This window comes from Sciurus vulgaris (assembly GCF_902686455.1).
Source record: "Sciurus vulgaris genome assembly, chromosome: 3".
In the NCBI taxonomy this organism is placed as follows: domain Eukaryota; kingdom Metazoa; phylum Chordata; class Mammalia; order Rodentia; family Sciuridae; genus Sciurus; species Sciurus vulgaris.
The window spans coordinates 105,650,211-105,675,207 of NC_136463.1; the positions used below are offsets into that span (position 1 = coordinate 105,650,211).

General features: G+C 40.9%; 1 protein-coding gene across 1 annotated transcript; it reads right to left on the minus strand.

The window, feature by feature from the left end:
• Positions 1-9: 9 nt before the first annotated feature.
• On the minus strand, positions 10-20,369 carry RND3 (Rho family GTPase 3). Its single transcript, XM_079134393.1, has 5 exons — positions 19,965-20,369; positions 19,416-19,503; positions 8,008-8,117; positions 4,874-5,008; positions 10-2,070 (listed from the first exon to the last, which is right to left on the minus strand). The coding sequence occupies exons 1-5, from the start codon at positions 20,112-20,114 to the stop codon at positions 1,819-1,821; spliced, it is 735 nt and encodes a 244-aa protein (XP_078990519.1). The 5' UTR covers positions 20,115-20,369; the 3' UTR covers positions 10-1,818.
• Positions 20,370-24,997: the final 4,628 nt, after the last annotated feature.

A 24,997-nucleotide genomic window follows, 5' to 3' on the forward strand; every position in this document is an offset into this window, starting at 1 on the left:
AGACAAAGACATGGTTACTTTTTTATTTGAAGGAAAAAAAAAGTATGTTTTAATAAATACTGCGGAAACATTGACCAAACAAACATACAAAGTGACTTCAACATTAAAAAAAAATGCAACGCAAGTTCTGCCTTACAGCAGTTATAACTTATTTTCTTTTTACAATATTTAAATACAGAAAGCACTTGCCAGCTATTTTGTAATACTGCCCAAAGCATAATGCTGCACCAATCAAAGCATATTATGTTGGTAAAATGTCTGTATTTCATGGGAAATGACTGGAATGGTATTTTCTTGCAGAGACAAAACAAAGTGCTTGTAAGACACAGAACTGAGTGTTGTAATTACCTTAATCTCCTCTCCTGCCACAACTTAATGGGAGCACGGCTTCAACACTTCAAAAATGAAGCATTATCATTGGAAGGAAAGCTTGTTTTCAACAAGCGCCAACAATAAACGGGTTCCATCAGGTTTATTTTCTGAAAGAATCTCTAAAAGGAACTGGTCAAAAAATATCTGTAAACTGGTTTAAATGCTTATTATTCTATGAAACAACAATCAAGTTTTGAATATGAACCCTGGCTGAATGTGGTTAAGTGAGGTTCAGCAATCACGCTCTAGAAATGGCCTAGTGTTACGTCAGGACTGACATTATATAATTTTCTACTAGGGATTCTCTAAAGCTTGGGTAAGTGGGTCCTTCTCAAATTGAGGTTCATTTAAAGAAAGTGAAAGAAACTGCAGATCATTAGATGCTGTCAGTTTTGGAGCTTCATCCCCAAATTGTCCTTTTGCTTTGTATATTTGGTAACTTGTTCCAGACAGCTTTACTCACAAACTGTGCTTTCTGTTACTATTCCTTCATTACCTCTCCTGGTGAAAATAGTTACCTACATTTTCCCTCTTGGATCATTCTATGACATCAAACCAAGACAACTTTTATTTGACTTTGCATTTTTATCAACGATGGAAAAAACAAAACAAAACAAGAAAATCACACACCCTCTTTTCTAAACAGCACACAAAAATATTACATTGAGCAATTTACCACTTGTTAATGACAATCACAATGATGAACAGAACATCCGACTGAATAAAAAACACTTTTTTCTATTTGATCTATGCGATCTGTGCAGTGCTGGTCTACACATCTTGCAAGGCTGCAAAAGCCTTTCTTTAGAACCATCTCGCTCAGCGGCGATCTTCAGGAAGGCAAGATTTCAAAGCCTCATGAAGTTTTCCTCTGGAATCCCACGGGTTCCGATACAATTTCCATTTTAATGATGAGCTAGGAGGAAATTAGATCACATCCTCTAGAAAACTAAACGCTAAGGTCACAGTGCCAGTTCCCCAACGAGGATGGTATATTAATATATACTTTTGTAAAGGAGATTAAAACGTTTTAAAAATTAAATCAAAGTAAAGATTCATGAACAGATTGGAACAAGAACAACAAAAAAGCCAAACAAAACAACAAAACAAAACAAAAAAAACCGCAAGCACCATTCAGAGTGTGATTTTTCTTCTTGGAGGTACTCGCATTTCTCCTCATCTACCTCTAGCACATTTGAATCTCACTTTTTTGGCATATTTTTCAAGTCACACTTCAAAACTCTTCAATGTTTTCACTTCTCAACACTCGGTCTACATGCCGAACCTAAGGACAGGATTCCAAAAAGACAGGCAACCTTTCAGGGGCCTCTAGCCTGTGGGACACGTGACTTTGGCTGTGCACTTCACTGGACTTCAGCTTTTTGTTTTGCTCGTGTTGTTTTTTTACACTAGATTCCTTTGTCCTCCTTAAAGGTAACGCAAGTTTCACATCACACTGCAGCTCTTCGCTTTGTCCTTTCGTAAGTCCGTAGCAACTGCCGAGAGTTCTGGTCTGCTAGGCATGTGTGAAATCCGCTTTGTGGCCCTCTGTGATTTGTTCCGCTTAACGTTTTTATTTGTCTTATTTACACATGCCAAGGTGGCAACGTGAAAAATGTCTCTGACGCTGTTTTCTGACTGTAAAGCTGAGCATTCAATGTAAGTAGCTGCTCCAATCTGTTTGGCCATATTTGCCCCCTGGGAAGTAAAAGAAGGGATTTTAATCAGCAGTATGACTTTGGAGGAAACTAACAAAGTATCTTCTAATAACACAAAACAATCCGGCATTGTCAAACATTTTCTAATACGTCAACACTATTTTCCAAGTGTCATTACAAAAAAAAAAAAAAAAAAAAAAATGCTTTTTTAAAAAAACTGAACTGCTTTATTACTTCATAAGTATTTGCAGTAAAGATCCAGTTCTGAGATACTCAATTGTCAGTACTCAACAGATACTGCTATGGCTTCCCATGGATGCTGAAGCCGATCCAGCATCACTGGGTCATTAATAGATGAGGGCCCTGAGCATCAAATATTTAATGTGAGGTGAAGTAGGAGAGGAGTTAAGGGTACAAGTCATCCTATCAAGTGTAGCTAAGAGTCATTGGTTCATAGGTTCTTCCAGGGTCACAGAAAAGCATAAAATCTTACTACTGAAACAAGCAGCCCAAGATCATGAACACAGACTCTGCACTTGCCACACAGCTCCAGCAGGGGCAATATGGCCCCTCATGAGGACTTACTTTCCTTTCTATAACTTCTTGACTGTAAATGGCAGCTGAAGGTAGTCAACAGGTTGAACAAAACACAAGGACAAAGATTAGAGTTTAAAAGCAATTTTAAATAAATTTGTGTTTGTGTCCTCGAGTAAGTTGAGAAAAGGATTAATAGTATTATGACATCAGTTATTTTATGAAACATGAAATAGCTCATTTCTAAATGTGGATGATTCTAGCAGTATATACAATAGTAAGCATGTAAATGATTTCTTTAAAGAACTACATTTTGGTTTATTAGAAACGCACAATGAAGAAAATAAGAATATTTTTTCCCCATACTTTTGTGGCACTGAAGATCAAACCCAGGGCTGTGCTCATACTAGGCAAGTGCTCTACCAGTGCATCCACAGTCCTAGATGGTAGTATTTTAAGTGATGAGTACTAACTATCTTTCTAGCTATTTCAACACAAACTCTCTTTAGAATCTGATTATGGGCTTTAGAGAATGAACTTTTGGAACTGGTTCAGGGTTTCATGGGAAACTCCTGCAGAAATGAAGAATCTCTAAAAGATTGTTTTATGGAGTGGTCTACTTTACTTGCAACTGCCTATTTCAGTATTCTGTTGGGCTTCTGGGTGTAAAAAAAGAATACCTCTCTCTTTTTAAAAAGAGTACCTCTCTCTTTTTTAAAATTGTTTCAATTTCTTCTACTTAGTTATACATGACAGTAGAATGCTTTTATGCACTTTGACATCATATATAAATGGGGTATAATTTCTCAACCTTCTGATTGTACAGGTTGTAGGATGGCATCAGTCATGCAGTCATATATGTACATAAGGTAATAGTCTGTTTCATTCTATTATCCTTCCTACCCCCTCTCCCCTCCCCTCCCATCACTCCCCTCTACCTAATCTAAAGTTAACTCCGTTCTTCCCTAGCACCCCCACAACTTGTTATTGTGAATCAGCTTCCACATACACATGAGCCATTGTGAGACCTCACATCTAAACCATATCAGAGACTCTTGTTCCACCACATCTTCTTGTGTCTTCAGGCTTTCCCTTGTACTCTCTCCTCCCCATCAAGAATAAAGGTTCACAAATCTGTGACACCTTGAAAACATTAAAACTTTAATCTGATGTCACCTTGAGGTACTATCCTGTTTCTCTCCTGTCCTTCACAAACTATTTGAATGAATTATTTGGACTCATTGAACCCACTTCTTTATCTCCCACTCATTCCCCAGCCCGCCTCTACCTGCCTCATACCCTGCCCCGTATTCATTCTTCTCAGAATTGTGCACCCATTATCATACTCTAATCTTAGAACATGTTCACCACCCCTCAGTAAAAAAAGGAAAACTTGTACCTCTGAGAAGTCAAACCTCATTTCCCTTCCCGCTAGCTATAGTCAACCATTAATCTATTTTCTTTTTTCTTTCTTTTTTTTTTTTTTTTTTTAGTTAAGAACTTCAGATTGCCTCTTAGTTTCATTGATTTTTAATTTTTTTTTTGTTTTTTTTAGTTGTAGATGGACACAATACCTTTATTTATTTTTATGTGGTGCTGAGGATCGAACCCAGTGCCTCACCCATGCCAGGCAAGCACACAACCACTGAGCTACAATCCCAGCCCCTATTAATCTACTTTCTAACTCAATAGATGGGCCCATAGTAGACATTACGTATCAATGACTTTGTTCACTTAGAATGCTTTCAAGGATCCCTCATGTTAAAGCATGTGTAAGTACTTTATTCCTTTGTTGTTGTAGTTGTTCTAATTGGTTATACATGACAATAGGATGTATTTTGACACACTGTACACAAATGGAGCATAACTTCTCATTCCTCTGGCTGTACAGGGTGCTGAGTCACATCCGTAGTGTAATCATACATGTATATAGGGGAATAATGTCTGTCTTATTCTACTGTCCTCCCCATCCCCATCACCCTACCCGTTCCCCTCACTCTCCTCTGCACAGTCCAAAGTTAAGAGTACCTCTCTTCAAGAGAACTATTGATTTTGACTACATTCTCTCTAAAACTACTGAACTTAAAACTCAAGGGGATTGCAGAGACACAGAAGGGTAGCATATGATCAACCAATTATGTACTCAGATATCATGTAATTAACATACTGAATGACAGGGCACTTCACATTCCACAGTTGACCACTGGCTGAGTCTTTAGAAAAACAGCTATATTTTATTTATTATGAGTGATATTCCATTTCTTTCACTCTTTTTAAAATCTACTTTTACACACTGACAACATACATACCTGGTCATATGACACTGGTGTCTGCCTGTGATTTGAGAGCTCTACCAGTGTACTAACATCTGTCCGCAGATCAGACTTGCAACCAACCAAAAGCATTTTAGTATTGGGACAGAACTCTTGGATTTCACCTTTCCACTGTGAGGGGGAAAAACAAAAGATAGAAAATTAGCAGAGCACCACTATTCACAGAATGAGAACCATTTTTCTACTGGCAGACATTGGAAATGGGACTTTCAAAAGGACATTAAAATGAATGTTACTTCAGATAAAGAAGCAAACTTGCATTTATTTCCTAATATTAAGTTTCACTACTTTTTAAAGTGGATCCATTAGAGAATGTCTATGCATATTATTATCCATTCCCTCTCTGTAACTCATGTGCTCCTATAGTAAGAGGCTTATTGGGTATTGTCAGAAGGTAGCCTCAACAATTTCTTAATCTGGGGGTAGTTCTGAAAGATAAAAGTGCCTTAAGAATAACTACAATGAGTGACTATGTCCTCAGATATGTTGAGCAGGTAGCTTCTAGGGAGAAGGTTGGAAATCAGGCAGAGGCGTGCACTCGCTGGCTAGTCAGGGAAGACTGACACATGCCACATGCGTCAGGGCTCTGTCCTAGGACCTGTGCTGGAATTAGTAAAACAGAACCCGCTGTCTTCAAGGAGCTTCCATTCACGTGATTGAATGAACAGACAATGGCAAGTACAATCAACCATTTCTTGGGTTATCAGCAAGGTCTAGCAACTCATTTGCCCTTGAGTTAGTTTTTAAGGTACACAAACTGTAAATATTTCAATATAGTCCAGTTTGACTAGTAGTTTCAAGACCTAACCAAAAGTTATTAGAACCTCCAGAAATGTCTGGCAGGGAATGCTAACTGTGCTCTTTAAAAACAAGCAGATGGTTTTGTGGTTTCACTTCCTGGGGCTTTTGCTCTTGGCCATCAGGAGGGGAGTCAGGGGTTCCAAGTATCTACAAGTTATCTCTGGCTCTCAGAGACCCAGGGGTGAAAGGGGCTGAGGCTCTTCCAAACCACATTCACAAATCTGTCCTATGTGCTCTAAGAAGGATTATGGTGATGACAAAGATGCCTAAGACATAGCTGTTTCTCCCAGAAAGAAATTCATAGAACAGCAGGGTTGGTGAAGTCATGCATGTGACACTAGACAAGAGGGACATCCTGCAAGAGTAACTCAAGAGACCACCAGGAGGCAATCCCAGGTCTAGCAGTGTGCTTTGGGCAGTGAACTCTAGTTAAACACCCAATTTGTACTCCGATGTCTTCCTTCCCAGGATTTCTTTCCAGAAATTGTTTAAGAGCATCTACTATCATTAGGAAGCACTGGAGTCAGAACTGGAGATGAACTGAAAACAAGAATAAGAAATTTTTCCTGCTTCAAGTCAAGCTACCCTCTTCAGTTAATTGAGATGAACCATAGCAGGGGGTTATCTAAGTCTCAAACCTAACACAAATGTAAAATATACTCAGTAGAATTGCTAAGGCCAAAGTCAGTATTCATTTGGTCTTAGAAGACAAAAGCAAAAAAAAAAAAAAAAAAAAGCCAGGAGAGAAAGCCTGTTCATCATAAATTATGCATAACCTGATAATACATCAAGTAAAAACCCAGTAAATAAGCAACCTCTTTTATCTACAGACAGAACCAGACATGCCGTTATGTTGATCTTCAGCTGTGTAACGACTGTGGCCTCCCTCTTCATGTCTAGCAATTGTTTACAAGCATTAAAGACAGGAAAGGTGTATTCCTGCCTGAATCTGACAAAACATCAGCCCTATTTGTGTTTGATATACATTACTCAAAATCAAAAGGAGTTAAGTTTAAAAACAACAACAAAAAAACCCCTTTGTTCTGTTCAGAAGGTCACATTTCCTTGAGTTATGTTTGCAATGTACAGTAAAGACAGAAGGATGATTAATTTTAAACTCTAATTTTTTTTAATGGCACAGAAGCCAAAATCATTAAATACCCCAGAGACGTACAAATTAATAAAAGCACAAAAATTTTGAATCCCACTAAAGGTAAAAACCAAAAGAACCCAACCAAACCAAAACAAAAAAATAAACTCCAGCCCTCTGTAGGTGTTTGTCCTCCTCTACCCCACCTTCCATGCTCACTTTGATTGGTGATCACTTGGTTGATCCCAGCTGGCTCTCGACAGCCTGTGTCTAAGCCACAATGCATGGAGAGAGGGATGCTCCAGAAAGAATCTGACCCTGATTCTCCACAACACTCAGTCCAGGGTTGAGAAAATAGCTCATGGCTAATCAATGCTGCCCTACTGACACACATGTGCCTCTGCACCTACCTGAGGGCTGAGTTCCAGGCTGCTGGAGGCCAAGGGACATCTCTTCCTTCCACTGGCCTCCCTAGGACCTGTGGCCCATCCTCAACTGGTCCCTTTCCTTTTGATCTCCCCGGGTCCCTTTGGTATGCAGCTGCCTCAAGTTCCTTTTCCACTACAGAACCCGCCTTATCTTTGCCTCCAGAAACTGGGAAATGTGATAATGTACAATGTGCTTATAACTACTGTCTTGATTAGTATCTGACACACCTAACATCACTCACACTGTTCCTTGTCTGGAGATGTACCTCTGTTTCTCTTATATCAGTTCCATTTCTGTTTCTAATAAATAACATCATGACTGAAACACAGCTTCTTTATTAAAATATCCTATTAGATTCAGCTTAATAGTTAAGCTAAAGTCAAATATAAATCTATAAACTAAGGCTTAATCTGTCTGGTAAATGAAAGAAGGAGAGAAAGTAGGCAGGAAGCAAGGAAGGAAGGAAGGAAGACAGGCATAAATGATAGTACTCAGACATAACTATTTTGAGCTGCATCATTTCCCCTAAACAAAACAAAACAAAACTAACATGGAAGCTTTTAAAGGGTATTTTGTCTCAGAGCTTTGAGAAAAATATTTCAAGCAGATTCATCATCAAAATGGTGACACATGTGTGTGGGAATCCTGTTTGGTGTGTCTTTTCTGGTGTTTGAGTTACAAAATATAAGGCAGGGAACTAATTAGAGTCTTGGAGCTCCCCAGCCAAGCACAGGTTTCTGTCTTACACGTTGCTTAGCACTGAGCTGTGTCACCAACTCACAGCACTTGCCTTTTTAAGGACACTGTCCAGGGTCTCTGGTCTACTGATGTCAAAGCAAATCAGCACAGCATCCGAATCTGGGTAAGAGAGGGGACGGACGTTGTCATAGTAAGGAGAACCTGAGAAGAAACAAAGACACACAAGTTTCAGATTAAAGTCCCCTGTGTCTGTCATGCATTAACTCTCTGCTTTTAATCTAAATTTCTCAAATGTCACAGTGCAGCCCCACCCCTACTTTCTGGGAAAGAAACGCAAACAAATATACAAAAACCATGTTAGTAATATATTCATTTCTACCAGAAGATGAATGACAACTCACATGTACCTGACCTGAATCAGAGAGCAGGACCAGGATCTTAAAGTGAAATCTACACAGTTCAAAGACTAGAAGCTGAAGGCACCTAGGTGAAGTGAGGCAGCACCTGGGGCCAGGTGTCCCCACCTCCACCACCAAAGTGGGAGGGAGTCTGGTAGACTTAGGTCTCTGTGCCCCTGATTCGTCACTTATAAAATGACAATGATGACAGCACGTCTACCTGGGATTTAAAAAAAAAAAAAAACAAAAACAAACCCAGGCAGTGCCTGGTATTTAGTAAAGGATCAGGAACTGACTGGGATTACTGTGGTGGTGGATATCACTCTTGTTAAAATCTGAGTGGTAGCAAGCACCCTAAACAGAGCTGCTTCCTGGAAAGAAGACCAAAACTCAAGATTTGCCTGATATTCAGACAGGGGAGAGGGAGGAAGAGGGTAGGTTCAACCATGCAAAGAGAATCACAGTAAACCACATCAGTGGCCCCTTATCTTTAAGATATAAGTTTGGTTAGGCCTTTGACCTTTGAGCTTACTTACTTAAACTTATTCCAGGCCCTATATAGGCTTTCTTCCTGTTGTAACAAGGAATGTAGTAAATGCCATGCTAGATCACTTCACACAGATTCACCTCCAAGAGTGACTCTGAGGCATAATACAAGGATCCTAGCTTGAGTTAAATCCAGGGTACACTAAAAGTTCACACCACCAGACAGTTAATTTAACCACAGAACTCTCCGGTCGTTTTAACTTTCTTTTACTCCTTTAAGAATTCTGAAGGATGGGTAATTAAATGAGGCCAGTAATTACAAAGTAGTGTGGCTATAAAATTAAATACAGCTTGCCAATTGCTACTTTTTTAAGAAATTGCTTTTAGTATACTGACATTTCACAAACCTTACATGAAAACCATCTTACCAGGCAAACACATATACACATACATATTTCACTGCAGAGAAAAGAAAACTGAAAGCACCAAAGTCTTTTTGAAACTATTTAATTTTGACATCATTTTCCATTTCTAGAAGAAAAACATGACATGTTGTCCTCTGATAAGTCAAAACCTCAACAAAGACAGGAGAAGAGAAAGAAGCTTTAAAATCATCTTTTATACTTCTATCAAAATGAAAAATTTCAGAAGTTTGTTCTTGATACCTAGAAGTTACTGTGTTAGGACACCTCATCCCATGTCCAAAATGTCTGAGTCCTAGGCATTCACTATGGACCCCAGGCAAAACTGACTTTAGGGATGGAGAGTAGTAACTTCAAATCCGGTGTGTCTGCTACCAAGGAAGAGTGTTCCAGAAATCAGGAAGAAAAGTGAGAATAAGCCAGAATGGTTCTGGAGCCTCAGTAGCTGGTGTAGCTGAGCTTGACAACTGAAACATATTTCCTCAAAGCTCACAGGGTGTAAGCTTTAAAGTTTAAAAAGTCAAGGCATTAAAGACAGTCACACATCAAAATGAGGCTATCCCTGAAATTGACAACCTGTGCCTGCCACTTAAAAGAAATTTGAGGTCACAGGAATAATTCACAAACAGTTCACCCATTTTTGAGAGGTATCAGAAACAAACTGGCTTAACACTATTTATGGATACACTGGTATCTCTATATTAGTGCTAAAATGCAGATGGTCTCTGTTGCAGCCCTCTTTGTTTCTGTGTCCAATGTCAAATTTTGACACAATTCCTGCTGTAAGCATCAGGGCAGGCATCGCTTTCAAAGAGTCAGAAAATTCCAGATCAGAGTGGAAATGCAAACACTGGATGTTTCCATTGCTCTTCAAAGTTAGCAAAAAATGACCCGACCCCAGACTCATAGTCAGAACTACCGACAAGGTTGTCCAAACTCTGAGCCAATCAGGAATCTCCCCTTTCTTGGAAGTTATTCACATTAACAAAGACAACTCTCTGGATGCTTTCCAGTCTCAAATGGACCTGCACTTGAAGACAACCCTCTCCAGGTGTCTCACTTCTTCAGGAGATGCTGTATGATATAAGCATACTTCCTCTTAGTCTGGTAATTTTAGAGTACCCTATATGACATTGTAGACCATCTTTTCCAAATGTAAAAACAAGGAAAGGTGGTGGAAGAAATCCAAAGGGGACAAAAGTAATTTAATTAAAATTGGGACTACCAAGAAAAATGCAGTGGAATAGTTTTAATATCCAGGTCACCACATGGCTGCAGAGAATAGCCTACCCTCTGTAGACTGATTCCCCTCCCCCACCCATTTTATGGTCACAAAGGAGATCTGGCTTTGTGTTCAGCCAGCCCTCTATCACAGGCTGAAGACTCTGCTTGCAGAAATCAAGTGAGCCAGCTTCTGTACTTAGTGAGCCTATGCAAAATTTAGACTCCAGCTTGAATTTAAAATGAAACAGATTTCTCAAGCTAAACCAAATTCTCATGGAGTTTGGTTTTTGCTTTTGTTTTTATTTGGTTTAACAGTCTGAATGAAAATACATATGTAGTGTAAAGGTTCATGAGAAATAAACCTCGTTGTTTGTGGATGTGAACAGGTAATTTTTAAGGCTTTTACACAATCTAATTAGCAATCACACTTTGATCTGGTGCTATTACTTCTGTTAATAAACAGTGCTGCTTTTGGATCAACAGGAGTGTCCAAGAGTACTAATAAAACCAATCCCTGCATTTATTAGTTTAAGCGTAATTTGCCTGACCACCAAGGATAAGACTAACTTGACTTTAAAAATAACAAGATAGCTTTTCATTTTATTTTTTGGTAAGTTAGGGTCAAACTTTTTTTTGAATAGAGAAAACTATTGCCTCTATTTTTTCCACAGCAACAAAATGGATACAGAATTGTAAAAGAACCATTCTACCAAGAAAGATTTAACAATTCATCAGCTAAAGAGGAACTTCAGGGGAAAAAAATCTTGTGTAGCTTTACAGTGTTTACTCTGAGTTTAACCACTTTGAATTTTTCCCTGTGAAGCCCAAGCTACTGATCGAAGAATGCACAGCAAAGCTGGAGAGGGCCTGGCAGTCCCAGGCCTGTGCAGGCTATCTCCCAAGCCAAGAAAAGAGGAAGAGGAATCCCAGGAATGCCCATGTAAGTGAGAAGCACAACAATGAAGCACACATGACATCCAAGGAAGGAGCCAAAAGTAAGCCAAGAAAGCAGGAACCATACCTGCCCTGACTCATGCATCTCTCCAGAAAAGCCGTCCAACACGATGTGAAGGCAAACAACAAGGTTTCTACAGATTATTTTTTTGAAGATGCACATGAAAAGCTTCCAAGGTACTAACTGTATAAACACAACACACGAAAGAGAGCTGAACGTATTTTACTGTGTATGCAAGTATTAAACTTTAATTGCACTACACAGTGGTGTGCATGCAGTCTGTACTCAAGGACCTAAGAATGCACTACAGTTAAAGTCCAATAAATTTAGGCACTGAGCTTTGCTTGTCAAATAAAACTTTTTCTCAGCATGTGGAACAGGCTTCATGCATATGGAAATTCTCAGATGCAGCATTTCTCTTATACTCTATGAAATTTTAAGCCCACAGCACTGTTCCATGGTCCTCACTAAGTAACCTACCAGACCATCAAAGGGAAAACTGCAGGAAAATCCATTATTGTTTAAAAAAATAACCACATTGCATATACAAAATACATCACCCCCTCCCTAGCAAAAAAAGTATAGTTGAAGGGTTTTGTTCTGGTGTGCATTGGAGTATGTGTGTTTTGGGGATTGTTAGTTGCTCAAGTTTGCAAACATCAGCAAAGTCCTAAAAGGCTTTTGAAATTGCAGTTCTACCCATCTTTGTCTTCAAGATCATTAATTTCAGGTGAGAGCAAAATTTCCAGACTAAGAATAGTCACAAAGTGCCTCACCCAGAAACTAATTCTTCAGACACATACCTACCTGTTGAAGTCACCCTTTTACAGAGATAAAACACACCATATATGTACATAATTAAATGTATATGTCAGAAGATTCATGCCCAAAAGGGAGGCTTTATGGACCTTTGCAAAACCGGTTCAAACAGTGGGAGGATTTAGAGGAGTTTAAGAACCGAGAACTCTTCTTGTTGAATATTTCATAACTCGAGCTTCTTAGGTTTGAACTTTAATTTGAAAAGCATCCCTTTTCCCCATTAGAAATTCCTACCAGGAACAGTAAGTTAGGGATATTGTAAGTTTTGGGCAGAGAAACTATATTAACTTTTGGTATTTTTAGTGACTGACAAGAGCACATCTGTACCAAATAGCAACTAATGTGAGACTGCATGATCTGCCCAATTATTACAAGACTGCACTTCCTCATGCCATCTCTACCACAGTGAAAACTTCAAATGAGCAGCAGTCTCAAGAATGTGAATCAAGCCTGGGCAGAACTTTTATACCTGGCTCACTATAAGACTTTATTTAATTCTTTTGCCAACTGTTGACACAACAAATACCATGCCCCAAAATACGCCACAAATATTCCCAGGAATGATATTTTATTTGTTTCTTCTATAGAATCAGACTTAATGTTCAGAAAACTTGTGGGCACTTATATGATGTTATAAAACTTGACACAATATTTTCTATTTCTGGGGGCAATGAATGCAGTTGGATAAGAAGTCAGGATTAGGATGAAATAAAATTGCTATTTTGGGGCTTTAAATGAAATGTTAGCTTTAAACTCTAATCATGTTGAGAGACTTAAAAATATAGAAGAATCAAAATATTTTACTAATCAAAATATTTTACTTGCAGTGGAACCATGGTGAGTCATAGAGTTTAGAGATAAAACTATGTAGGCATAATTTTTTGAAAATTACATTATCATTCAGTAACAGATTGAAGCTTTTATGTTTCATATGATATATGAGAATCAGATTCCTCAGAGTGAAGTCCCATGAGTGAATTCCCCTTTCCACATACTTTGTCATCAGGTTCATTTTTCAAAAACCAATGTGCACAACACCTGGTCAAACTCTGGAGGCAACTCACATTCCATGTCAGTAAAATTCCTGTTTTTTGCCAAAGGGGACTCTGAGAAATTTGCCAATATGTAGTAATTGAAAAGATATTTCAAGGACACCAGAAAAGGACTGAAGCACTGTTAATTCATTTGGCATAGCCCACCAGGCACCATGAACTAACTGGAAATAGTATTGGTCCTTGGTGTCATATTTACATGCAAAAGAACTGGACTAATGAGGAAACATCTGGTTATTTCAGATGGCATCAGAATGACCAATCTGGACACCTCACTGAAATGCACAAGTTAACAAGAAACCAGATTGGAAAAACACAGCATTAAATGGGGTTTAAAAAAAAAAAAATCTAGAGACAGATGAAGACTTAGGAATTCACACCTCCTCCTCTCTTTTGGGGAGATTCCATGGTCTAAATGGATATTGTTGCATGGTAAACAGATCTCCAAATGCAGTATTCTGTATTGCTCATTGGAAAACACCACCCAAGCTATCTGTTTTGCCTTATCCTTCAGAGTGTGAACACCCAATTTAAAAACTGAACCTGGTTTTGAAACCCTAAGCTCTCAGTGATCATTACCACTTAACGAAAAACCTGATCTTCTGCAATTTTATCCTTGATAGTCACATCACCAGCACACATGCTTCTGTGCTTTTCTCTAAATTTTTCGCCCTTTCCCTTTCAAGTTGGAATTCTGAACTTTTGAAATCTTGTTTTCCTTGGTAGCCATTCCTGAAATCATGTTTTCAAGTGGGAGGGATGTAAAGGCCTCCAAAGAACTGAGTCAGCTTCAAGAGAAGAAAAGGAATTGCGTCTGGTTCCATGAGCAAGAAGACCTGAGTCAGGGGGCTTGGGCTGGCCCGGCCTTCAACAAGACTTTGGCTCTTGTTGTTACTTGGAAATCCAGCTTTCGGAACTCTAGGTTCACTCTTAATGTTTCCATGCCCTCCATTTGTCCTGGGAGTTTTCTCAGAAAGATGCCAAGCCAAGAATTCCTTACCCTGTTCTAGCTCCAGTTCACAAATATTTCTTCCCATCTAACCTCCTGACCCCTAATCTGGGTTCCTCACCTGGTTTCTGACATTACCCTAGAAGAACCTGAGTATTTCTTATTTTATAGTCATCCATTCTTTGACCTTTCTAATTTGTCTCCTCACTCTAACTAGATTGTGAGCGTCTTTTGGGCAGAAGATGCTCTTTCTCAGGTGGGTACCAACTCCTGATCCCAATAGCACTAGCTGTGTATGCACAAAGTCAACCAGGTTGACAGGTTTTGTACAAGTCTATAAATTTTGCCCAGATATATCCATTTATAAGTCAAATCACAGAAAGGCAATGTGGGGAGGGGAACCAGTGATCTCTTTTTAAGCCACTTTTCTGGATTAATTATATACTTATCCCCAAAGTTGCTGAGATACTTCCATTCCTGTTAAGAAATATTTCACTGGAGCACCTGTCACCGAGACCCTTCTTCAAACTTGATGAGCTATAAGTTTAATCACAGAGGTAGATTTATGGTTATAGACGGGGATGTCTTCCAAGTGAAGCCATAAGGTCATTAAGATTTTTCTTTCCTCCCTGTTTCTATATAAAATTTAAAGAATACCACATTCTCTGTTAATAATGCTAAAAAATAATACAGGAAGTGCTAACTTTAGCCCTCAGGGCCTAAAAAGATTCAAAAGAGTATTCATGAGACATAGTTGTGGAGAATTTTAGTAGCTGAATTGAATATTTTAAAACTAATAATATGCCTTAAATAATATGTGCACTAACTTGCCTTGGTTAAAAGCTGGCTCGGATGATTATTACTCCCTAAATCATGTGTGCTGAAATTACACTGCAGTCAAACCTCCTAGAAAAAGATATGGTGATCCTTAAATGACTAAGTTTCTATTATTAGTAGGGATCTGGCTTCTTGCTACAAATTGCTTCTGTGCTTGGCAAATGTGGCAGACTTTGAAGCACAAGATACTAGGATTACTTTGGTCTCACTTATCACTTTAAACTGTTGAAACCATTGCCCACCGTTTTGCAGAAACTCATTGGGAGAATCTGAAAATCATACAGAGCACTTCTGTAATGATTAAGAAAAAATGTTTATAATAACATTTGTTAGGAAAAATGAAAAAAATATGGACCAAAGACGACCTTTATAAATCTCCCATTTTAGATAATTTCGGTGGCACTTTTATGTTTACTTTTGGGAAGGCTGGAGTGAAACCAACAGGCAAAGTGCCATCTACGGTTGCTTTAACTGGCATGTGCCTGGGGGATGGGGGGATTCCCTACCTGAAGATAATCTAGAGGATCTATAAAGTCTTGGGAAGCTGATAAGGGAAATACATAGGCAACCAGGTGGAAAAGGGCACTAGGGCTCAAGATCTTGACAATATGGGGCTCCTCATAGGTTGATTACACGAAACGGGGAGATTCCTTCTCCCCACTGCCCCACTGGGCTATATGGACAGAAGGGCAGGACCATGTTTTAATTAGCACTGCATCCAACAGTCTGACAGAGGGCCTGCTTATAGTAGATGGAGAAAAAAAGAGGGAGAAAGGAAAGAAATATTAGGTCTTAAAAGTAAGAAATAAATTATGTCCTTTTTTACCAGATGCAAAGAGTCACCATGATATCCTACTTTCATTCAATCTTTCCCATGTCCAAGTTGGCAGCGTTTTGTTTATGTATGATCACATAGTTGCTGGGAGAAATGTGATGAGATGCTGTGCAATTATGAAGGCCAGATAAGAGAAAAATTGCTTCTGTCTCCTAAAGGGTTGTCCCATTGGTAAGAGGCTGAACAAAACAGAATACTATGCAAAGCACAAAGTTTATGCTATTCTATATGTGCGAGGAATGAAGTGCACCCAATTTTCCAATAGAAATCCCTTTCACAAAGTTCTGAGAAGAATAAAAAATTGACATTTAGGACTTTACAAACTAGGCTTGGGTCCTTTCTCCAGTTGATAGCAATTGGAAAAACTAAATATATCAAGAGGCATAAGGTACATGCAAATATTTTCACAACTTGAACTAAACAAATGTCTTCGAGGGCCAAAGTTTGACAAAAAAATTAATCCTGTTCAGAAAATTGTGATGTAAACCTTGTGATGAGATGGAGAAATTCTGAAGTTGAAATGATTCCTGCTAGATGCATTTTATTCATGACAAACCATTTTTTATGTGAACAGGCTATTCTTAAAGCAGTGCTTGGTGACTGTTTAACTAACATCTCACCTCACAAAATACCATAATGGACTTCTAAATAATTCTCTTACGTCTCTGTTTCCAAGTGTATAAGTCTAAGTTTCTTACATTTCTCCCAGCAACTATGTGATCATACATAAACAAAACGCTGCCAACTTGGACATGGGAAAGATTGAATGAAAGTAGGATATCATGGTGACTCTTTGCATCTAGTAAAAAAGGACATAATTTATTTCAATGCATTTCAATCCTTTTGGAACTACAGTCTTCAAACCTTTATATTTTGTTAAGTATGGATAGGTTTTTGTTTCATTTAAAAAAATGCAAGTGATTATTTCACTACTGACTTCATTTCAGGTGATTATATTTAACTTGATGAAAGGCAGTATTTCTAAAGTTGCCATTCTTAAAGCATAGGTAATTCAGTGGTAATAAATGTCAGGAAACCTCATCTCCTTGGAAACCATGCATATCATTGTTCGTCTGCTCATTCATCAGATTTTATTGGGTGACTACTGTGTACAAGGCATTCTGTTATGTGTGTAGACTGAAAAGTTTTGTTTAAATGCTTAAAAAATATCTGAAGTGATATTTATCTGCATGCTTGAAGAAAAGTTCCAACTATAAACTGTGCCTATTTTGTTTATTTTCTACTCTTTGAAAAAAAGTGCCTCTTCTCTCCTAAAATAAAGTCAATTTTTCCCTTTGAGCACCTAATCTAAAATCTCTGTTGGTGGTCCTGTGACTCTTGAAGCTTGAGACAGGGATGCATAACCCAGCATTCCTATAAGCCCGCCCATTCCTCCTTCCTATCCAAATAAGTCTCATCCCTAAATTCACCAGGAAGCCTGGCTCTGGGCAGAACCTGGCTTGCTTTGTAAGCTGTGAAAACTCCATCACAGGACGCCAGATCCACTGGACTAAGAGCTGAAGCCAACCAACATCCTGGGAAACAAAAAGACTTGCCTGTCCAGTGTACTAAAGCCAAGAAGTGCACAGCTGGGACAGACCCTGCACATTATCTAGCTCAGAGTCCAGTTTTTACAAACGATGAAAATGAGACCCAGGGAGGTAGAGGATTTACACTCAGAAATCCTGGTAACCAGGAGCTAAATCTAAACACAGCTTTGTATCAAAGACTGGATCAGATCCACTGCCCCACCCCATGCCTAAATAATTCTTATCAAGCATTAGGTCCAAACAGGATTGGGTGGGGGAGAGAATTCTGGTGTTAATTATTGGTACCATATCAGCTGTTCTGACCTCTAGGCAAACGATTTCCATGGTATGTCTGGGAATTGGAGCCCATTAGTGCAAGGCTGTAAATAATTCCGATGACAGTAATATTGAAATAAAAAACCACTGGAATTTCGTCCATCAACATCTTTTCGATAGTATCAAGTCTGTGTGGGCAACCCCCAATACACAACACAAAATACAAGGTCCTGGTTCTGCTGCCCTTGACGCAGCTCGAGGAAGAGCCTGACTCTCTACGGGGAAACTAAATCTGCAGCAGTGGGAGCATCTGGCACCCACCGTGAGAGGCGCTCGTGCGAGACTTCTCGCTTGCCTTTGTGCCTGCACTGCCTCTGGCGACCCTGTTGGTCTGGCCCCTTTCTCCTGCTCTCTAATCCCCCACGTCTTTCAGGAGCTACAGAGGTTCAACCCAGGGTTGTGGGAAGGCTTACAAAAGCACCTCCACGAAGCCACTCCCAGCCGAGCCCGGTTCGACCTCGGGGCCTCCCCGTCTGACAGCAAAACCTGCTTGTTGGCACTTGTGCACTCCTCCTCCCTAGTTTCGCCCAGCATTTGGCTCGATCCACCAGCAGATCAGTTCCCTATGCGCAGAGGCCTTTCCCTTGCCTTGCCTGGTAGTTTTGCTCCCCCATAGACACCCTTTCAGCATACAGCAATTCCTTACAGCCGAGCACTGCAGACCAGGGCAATAGGTACTTGAATCCCAGCCCCAGATACTCAGGTGGTGCGCCCGCCCCCACCGACCTTGACCCGGCGTAAAGCCTTAAGGTAGAGAGAGCTGGAAGCCTTCCCATTCGGGGGTATTTGACCCTCTCTGCACAGCAAACCAGGTAGGTGGGTGGGCACATGGGAAGGTAATAACCCGACCTTGAACCCCAGACATTTGAAAATAACCCACCACGGCGCCAATAATTCAAGTAGACGGGAAGGTCAAAGGGAAGAGTGCTAGCCGCGGCCCCGCGGACTAGCGGAAGGCGATGCAACAGGGGTAGTGAGGACCTGGCATGGTGTAGGGGAGCGGCGTGATCACTGGGAGGGGTAAGAGGAGGTTGCGTGCAGGTGGCAGCTGCGGAAGCGCCCGCGGAGCAAGCAAGAGGCCATCTCCTACCGGGATCCTGCGCTGCCCTCGCCGCCAGTGCATTCCTGGCAGTAGGCGTCACGGGCGCCGGCAGCCGTTTTGCACGTTACTCTGCCCCAAGCGCGGAATCCGCTTGTAACCGCACCGCTTGGGGGATTTTCTCCCACCTCCCCCACCCCCGCCAGCGCTCCCCGCCTCCCAGCCAAACAGCAGGTCACATTCAGTAGGGGCGCCCGCCGAGTGCCGGTAGTTCCACCCGGGCGCGCGCACTCTCCCAGCCACCTTGGCAGCCCGGAGGCCACTTGGGCAAGGCCGCGAAGGCAGACCGCGCCCGGCCACCGGGCCAGGGGCCGCCCCAACCTCGGGGTCACCCTGAGGGCACACAGCGCCCTCCTCTCCCGATTGCCACCCCTCTCCCCACATTGTCCCCCGCCCCCAAGCAGAAAGGATAAAATTTTCGCCCAGCAGGGGCCGTGGGAATCCCTCACGGGGGCAAAATTAATAGAAGGGCGCAGAGAGCGGGTGGAACAAGCCCGCCGCGCACCCCCCAGCGACTAGAAACCCGCCCCGAGCGCCACGCGGTCCGATGACTCTTACCCGAAGTGTCCCAAAGGCTCAACTCTATTCTTTGTGTGTCGATTTCAAAACTGGCCGTGTAATTCTCAAACACTGTAGGGACGTAATTCTGGACAAACAAAACAGACAGAAGAGGAAGGAAAGGGGGCAAAGAGATTATTTTAAAATACACGACACCATCGAACACTGAAATTATCTCCTCCCCAGCTCCCAGTGGGAAAAAAAGATAACACGCACACACAATACACACACAAACACAAAATATCATACATCAGACTACACACTAAACACGTGGACTCTGTCCGAAACCCTGTCGGCCCACCCGGTTCTCGGAGACATGCTGACCCAAATCTCCCTCCCTCCGGCTCTGCACATAGAAATGAACAAGTTTCTGGAGCTAAAAACCCAGTGTGCCGGCGCGTCCCAAGCCCTGAAAGCTTCTAGTGCACTTTCCCTTTCCGAGCGGTGTGACCGGGGAAAGTGGGAAAGGGTGAGAAGCGAGGGGAAACGCACCTCGAGAAGGAATATCTCATGGGTTGCCCCCTAAGAGCCCAGGCTTGCCTCACTCACCTCGGGGAAGCAGTCCTTGGCGAAGACATGCAGCAGCGCAGTTTTCCCACACTGACTGTCTCCCACCACTACTATCTTGCATTTCACGTTCTGGTTAGGATCCATGATAGATTTACTGGATAGTTTCTGGCTGGCTCTTCTCTCCTTCATTGATGTTGCCTTATTTTCTCTTGAAACAGGAATTTTCTCTTAAGAAGAAAAAATATATATATTTCTCTCTATATAAAAAACATATATAAAAATAAATCGCAAGGCTGGTGGGAACCCCTGAAGCGCAGCGCAGACGAGGAGGAGAACGAGAAGAGCCGGCTCGTTACTCCCCTCCAACAAGTTTTATCCCTGACTCCACACCGCGCCTCCCAAGTCCAATTCCGATCTGACTGCTTTGTTTCACGCTCTCTGCGCGGCTTTATACGCCCAGCCTTCCAATCCTCTTCTTTCTCAATGAGAGAAGGAAACTGATCCGCCTCCTCCCCTTTTATGGAGCCTGGGAGCGAGCGCTGTAGCTTTGCTTGCGGAAAATGTAAGCAGCGCGCCCTCTAGGGTGGCTGTGCAGGATGGATTTCAGCGCCAAGCTCTGGGACACCTAGAAGACCCCAAGTAGGATTTTCTGATGGATGGGACTGAACAAGTCCAGAGGAAGCAGAAAACAGATATCTGTGCACATCGATTTGCACAAAAATTCCTTTAAAGAGGTTTTCACAAGTGATCTCCAGAAGCCTCATGAACATTTTTGTGAGAACTTAAGTATTTCCCACCCAATTCAAGGCATATTTTAAAAACATAGGAAGCAAATCCTGGGTGCCAAAGGGTTAAATGGTTATATTACAAAGAAAATTAAAAGGTCTGTGTCAGGTCCATAGTCCATGGAACAATAGCTAAGCCAGGCTGTTTCAGATGCAAGCATTGGCTTGCTGGGTCACAGTAATAGGCTGGCTTCTGAAACCTGGCAATTTCAGTCATTCAAGAAGAGACAGAAAGGTTTGGAGAAGTGGGAAGAGAGAGGGTGAGGGGAGAAGAAAGAGCAGCAGAAGATGCTCATAACTGAGTGACAGAGGTCACTGGAAACAGCCTTATCACTAATATACCAAATACATAGCGTCAGTCTCCTGCCCACCCCTACCCTTACACCTCTTCCTTTAATTCCTTAACCTGTAGCCACCATCTCCCTTAGAATCAACCACTCTCAGATGGATTCAGAAGGCCCACATACCCTTAGATGAAAAACTTAGGTACAACTCTCCAGCTCTCCCCACTCCCTCCTCCACGTGGGTATTCCTAGCCTTCCAACTCTCCTCCCAGCAAGAACCTCAAAAACACCAAATGGCCCACACATTTTGTTCTTTTTTTCTATGAAAACTCATCTTCATCTCTTGTACCCCCCCATGGTCAGGAGGTTTTGGTTATTAAATTGTAGTAAGGATATTGGCCCAAACCAATTTATATATTCTCCTATGGAAATTTCCAGACTTCTAAGTGAGAAGGTGAGGAGAAAAAAAAATGTTCATTGTGGATAGTGGAAAGGCACAATGAAGGACAATTAAAACACCGATGGAAGTAGAAATGGCTGGGACCATGAAGTGTAGGGCATCCAGGAATGGTATCCCCTTCCATTCAGACCTGAGAGCATTGGAGTGTCCCCTGAAAGGACAGCCCGGACTTTGACTGGATTTATGGGTTTATTTCATACAGGTGCAGAGCCATGGAGAAGGGTATAGCTGGCCCTGCTAGGGTTTTCTAGAGCATCATTTTCTGGAGTTGCTTTGAAGAGCTTTAGCCCTCTCCTCACACAAATGGTCCCTTAACCAGTTTGTGAAGACTTACCAGGCACTTAGATTTGTTAGGGACATGAAAAAGTCCTATAGAAAAGTGGCCCACTTAACATAGTTTAAGAACCTAGCATTTCCCAAACCTACTTAAGCACAAGAAACTTTTATCAAATTATTTACATGTTTATTTGAGAAGTTGTGGGCATAATGGTTGGGTAGGGAGATCACAAAGAAGTGTATTTGGATCCTGAGATTCACATATTTTGGTTATGTGACATTGGATGAATTTTTTAAACTTTGTAAGCCTCAATTCTGTCATCTTGAAAATAGGAGTTATAATAGTATATATGAGGAAATGCAAATGAGGCTTGCAGAAGAGTTTCTGGCACAGTAAAGAGCCCTGAAGGTATATTTCCCTATAACTCTTATTTCCTTTTCCCAGAATCACTGAACACATCTTGGGCAATCCTGTTTTCATTTGTGAATTTAGTCATTGGAATTGGGTCCATCTCATCTTTTTTCATTTATTTGACTTGTGAAGTTGCCCATTTCCATAGATAGAACTTGACTTTTCATATTCTTTAATTATTGTGGCCTATGTGGTTAAAACACTCTGACTAGCATTAACAGTTATTTGTTTTGAATTGAATTATTAGTGAACAAGGTGACCACATAATTTATTGTCTAAGCTGGCATACTTTGACAAGCAAACTGGGCACTACCAATGGTTATAACAGGAATACAGGTGTTAAAAGGTCTGTCCCCAGCAAGACCAGAATCATAACCACCTCGCTGGTTAATAATCCCAAGTCATAATAGATGGAAATCAGGTGACCCGAATCTCCAAGAATCTGCTGGTAACTGAGTGAATTTGAAGAATGTATTATAGAGTTGAAAATCAATGGCTTTATGTCCCCAGCTTTTAGTCTTTCCAAGGTAGGAATTCTTTTTGTTTTGTTTTGGGTTTTTTGTTTGTTTGTTTTTTGATTCTCTAGCACTCAATGTGTGATGTATATTTAATAGATATTTCAAATCATCTAACATTTAGTTTATCAATTGTTTACCAAGTATCTACTACATGTCATGTACTATTCTAGGAACTACAGATATAGAGTAACATGCCAGACCTGTTTTCTGCTCTCATACAGCATACATTCCAGACAGAAGATAAGCAATATATAAGGAAGCAAGTACCTAAATAAGAAAGAACATGCCAAGGTGTGTGAAGAAAAACAGAATGGAATGATAAAGCACACTAGTGTGTCAACTAGACCCTGAGACCTGGCAGTACCTCCGTATAAAGGTTGAGTCTTTAATGATGAGGACAAATCAGCCATGAGAAGGACCAGCAGAAGGACACTTAGGCAGGGAACAGACCGTGGAAAGGTTACGTGGAGGGAAGAGTTGGCAGCTTTGAGGAACAGAAGGAAGGCAGAATGGCTGAGGTCCACTGAAGGAGGGGAGGAGGGGAGCAGAGGTGGGGACAGAAGGATGAGCTGTGATTGAATGACGGATCATAGGATCTGGACTTTATTCTCAGGACAATGGGAAGTCGGACACCGGAAGGCCTGGAGCAGGGTAGCAGCATGATTACATGAATGAATAAGCAGACGAATAAATGGCTCAAGTTCTAGGTCCGCATAAGTCACTCACTAGCTGAGCTGTCTTAATGAAACTGCTCATCTTCAATGGGAATAGGAGATCCAAATACATCAAAAGTCCTAGAGAAGACTAAAACATCAGACTGCGTTGAAAAATTTCCCCTAAGAAACACATTTATTTAGAAGACATAAAGCCCCATCTAGGGGATCATGTGTTGCCTGATGGTCTTCCTTTTGTTAGTCTTCCTGTGTTTCTTTGTCTTCTTGTTACGTTTCTCCTTTCTTTGATTTACCCCTAAGACCAACAGAAGAGAAAACAAATGGCAAACATTTCTATATGGTTTTGTTAATAATGTATAATCAGTCTCCCCCAAAAGATTTGAGCTTAAAAATGATTTTCCTTGCAATTAACCCTAACTAGGAGGAATCTTCCTCTCATGGAAACTTCATTCCCTCTGACACAAAGAGGGTTGATCCCAGGCCTGAAGGGAGAGCTAACTGAGAGATCTGTATGTAGGGATGGTAGAAGACTGATAAAACAACGGCTCTTTGTTCCCTCTTTGAGCACTGGACTACAAGTCAGGGCCATGGTTTTAGCGCAGGTTAAACCAACACACTGCCTGACCTTGGGCAATCCCAAAATTCTCTTCCTTTATTTCATCCTAGGGAGTGGGGGCGGGGGGAGGAGATTCTATCTTACGTTGCACAATAGGGCTGCTCAGAAATTCATGCCCTATCCTTTGGAATATTCCTCTTTAGATGGATACTACAGACACCTCCCTTTTCAAATTCAGAGTCTTCATGAAGATCTCAGCTCACAGTGGAATACCGAAAGGCATAATCTGATTGTTTATTCTTGGTCACCTGCCTCTCAGATTCGAGCAGAAGTGTTTGAAGAAGCAAGCACACAATGAGGAGAAGGCACAGGTCACTTACAGACAACATCAGAGGAGCAGAGAGAAAACTGATGCAAACACAAGAAATTGGGATGCCTTCACAGACATTATGTCAGAAAATGTGGATGTGAGTCATGGGCTTTCTCTGAGATTTTAATAAGATGATTGATATTAGATAGTTTTAAAAGCATGAAGAGTAAGGGCAAGAGTATAAAATAAACTCTGTACTAAAATGGTGGCAATTTCACAGTTGTCTATTTTGGGGGCATGATCAAAAGAGGGTGATCCCTTAACTACTTATATAACAGCTACAAAATAAGAGGGTTCTCCTCCCCTCTCCACCTAAGAAAGAGGAAATGAGAAAAGAAGGTTCATAAAATTCAATAGCTTGAACTCACTATTTGGGAAGAATTTGTTCTCTTGGAAAGGAATCTTTTATTTTCTCTTAAAATTAGTCCAGTCTCGCCTGCTGAGAGCATTGATCAGTTGTCTAGGCTATATGGTAAGAATCCTCCAGCCTTGGTTGAAGTATTTGGTCTTGTTTTTCCTCATTAACACTGACTGCTAGTAAGATTTATGCTGCTGTGTGACTATAACCTTTATATGGTAGCCAACAGGAAATAACACAGTTGTGTGAATGCTGAAGAGTAAGTCAGTGCCCAATCATCTGTCCATTTCTCAGTTTATAACAAATTTAACACAGAATTTGTTGCATTTATTTATTTATTTATTTATCTATTTATTTAATGGACAGGGTCTTGCTAAGT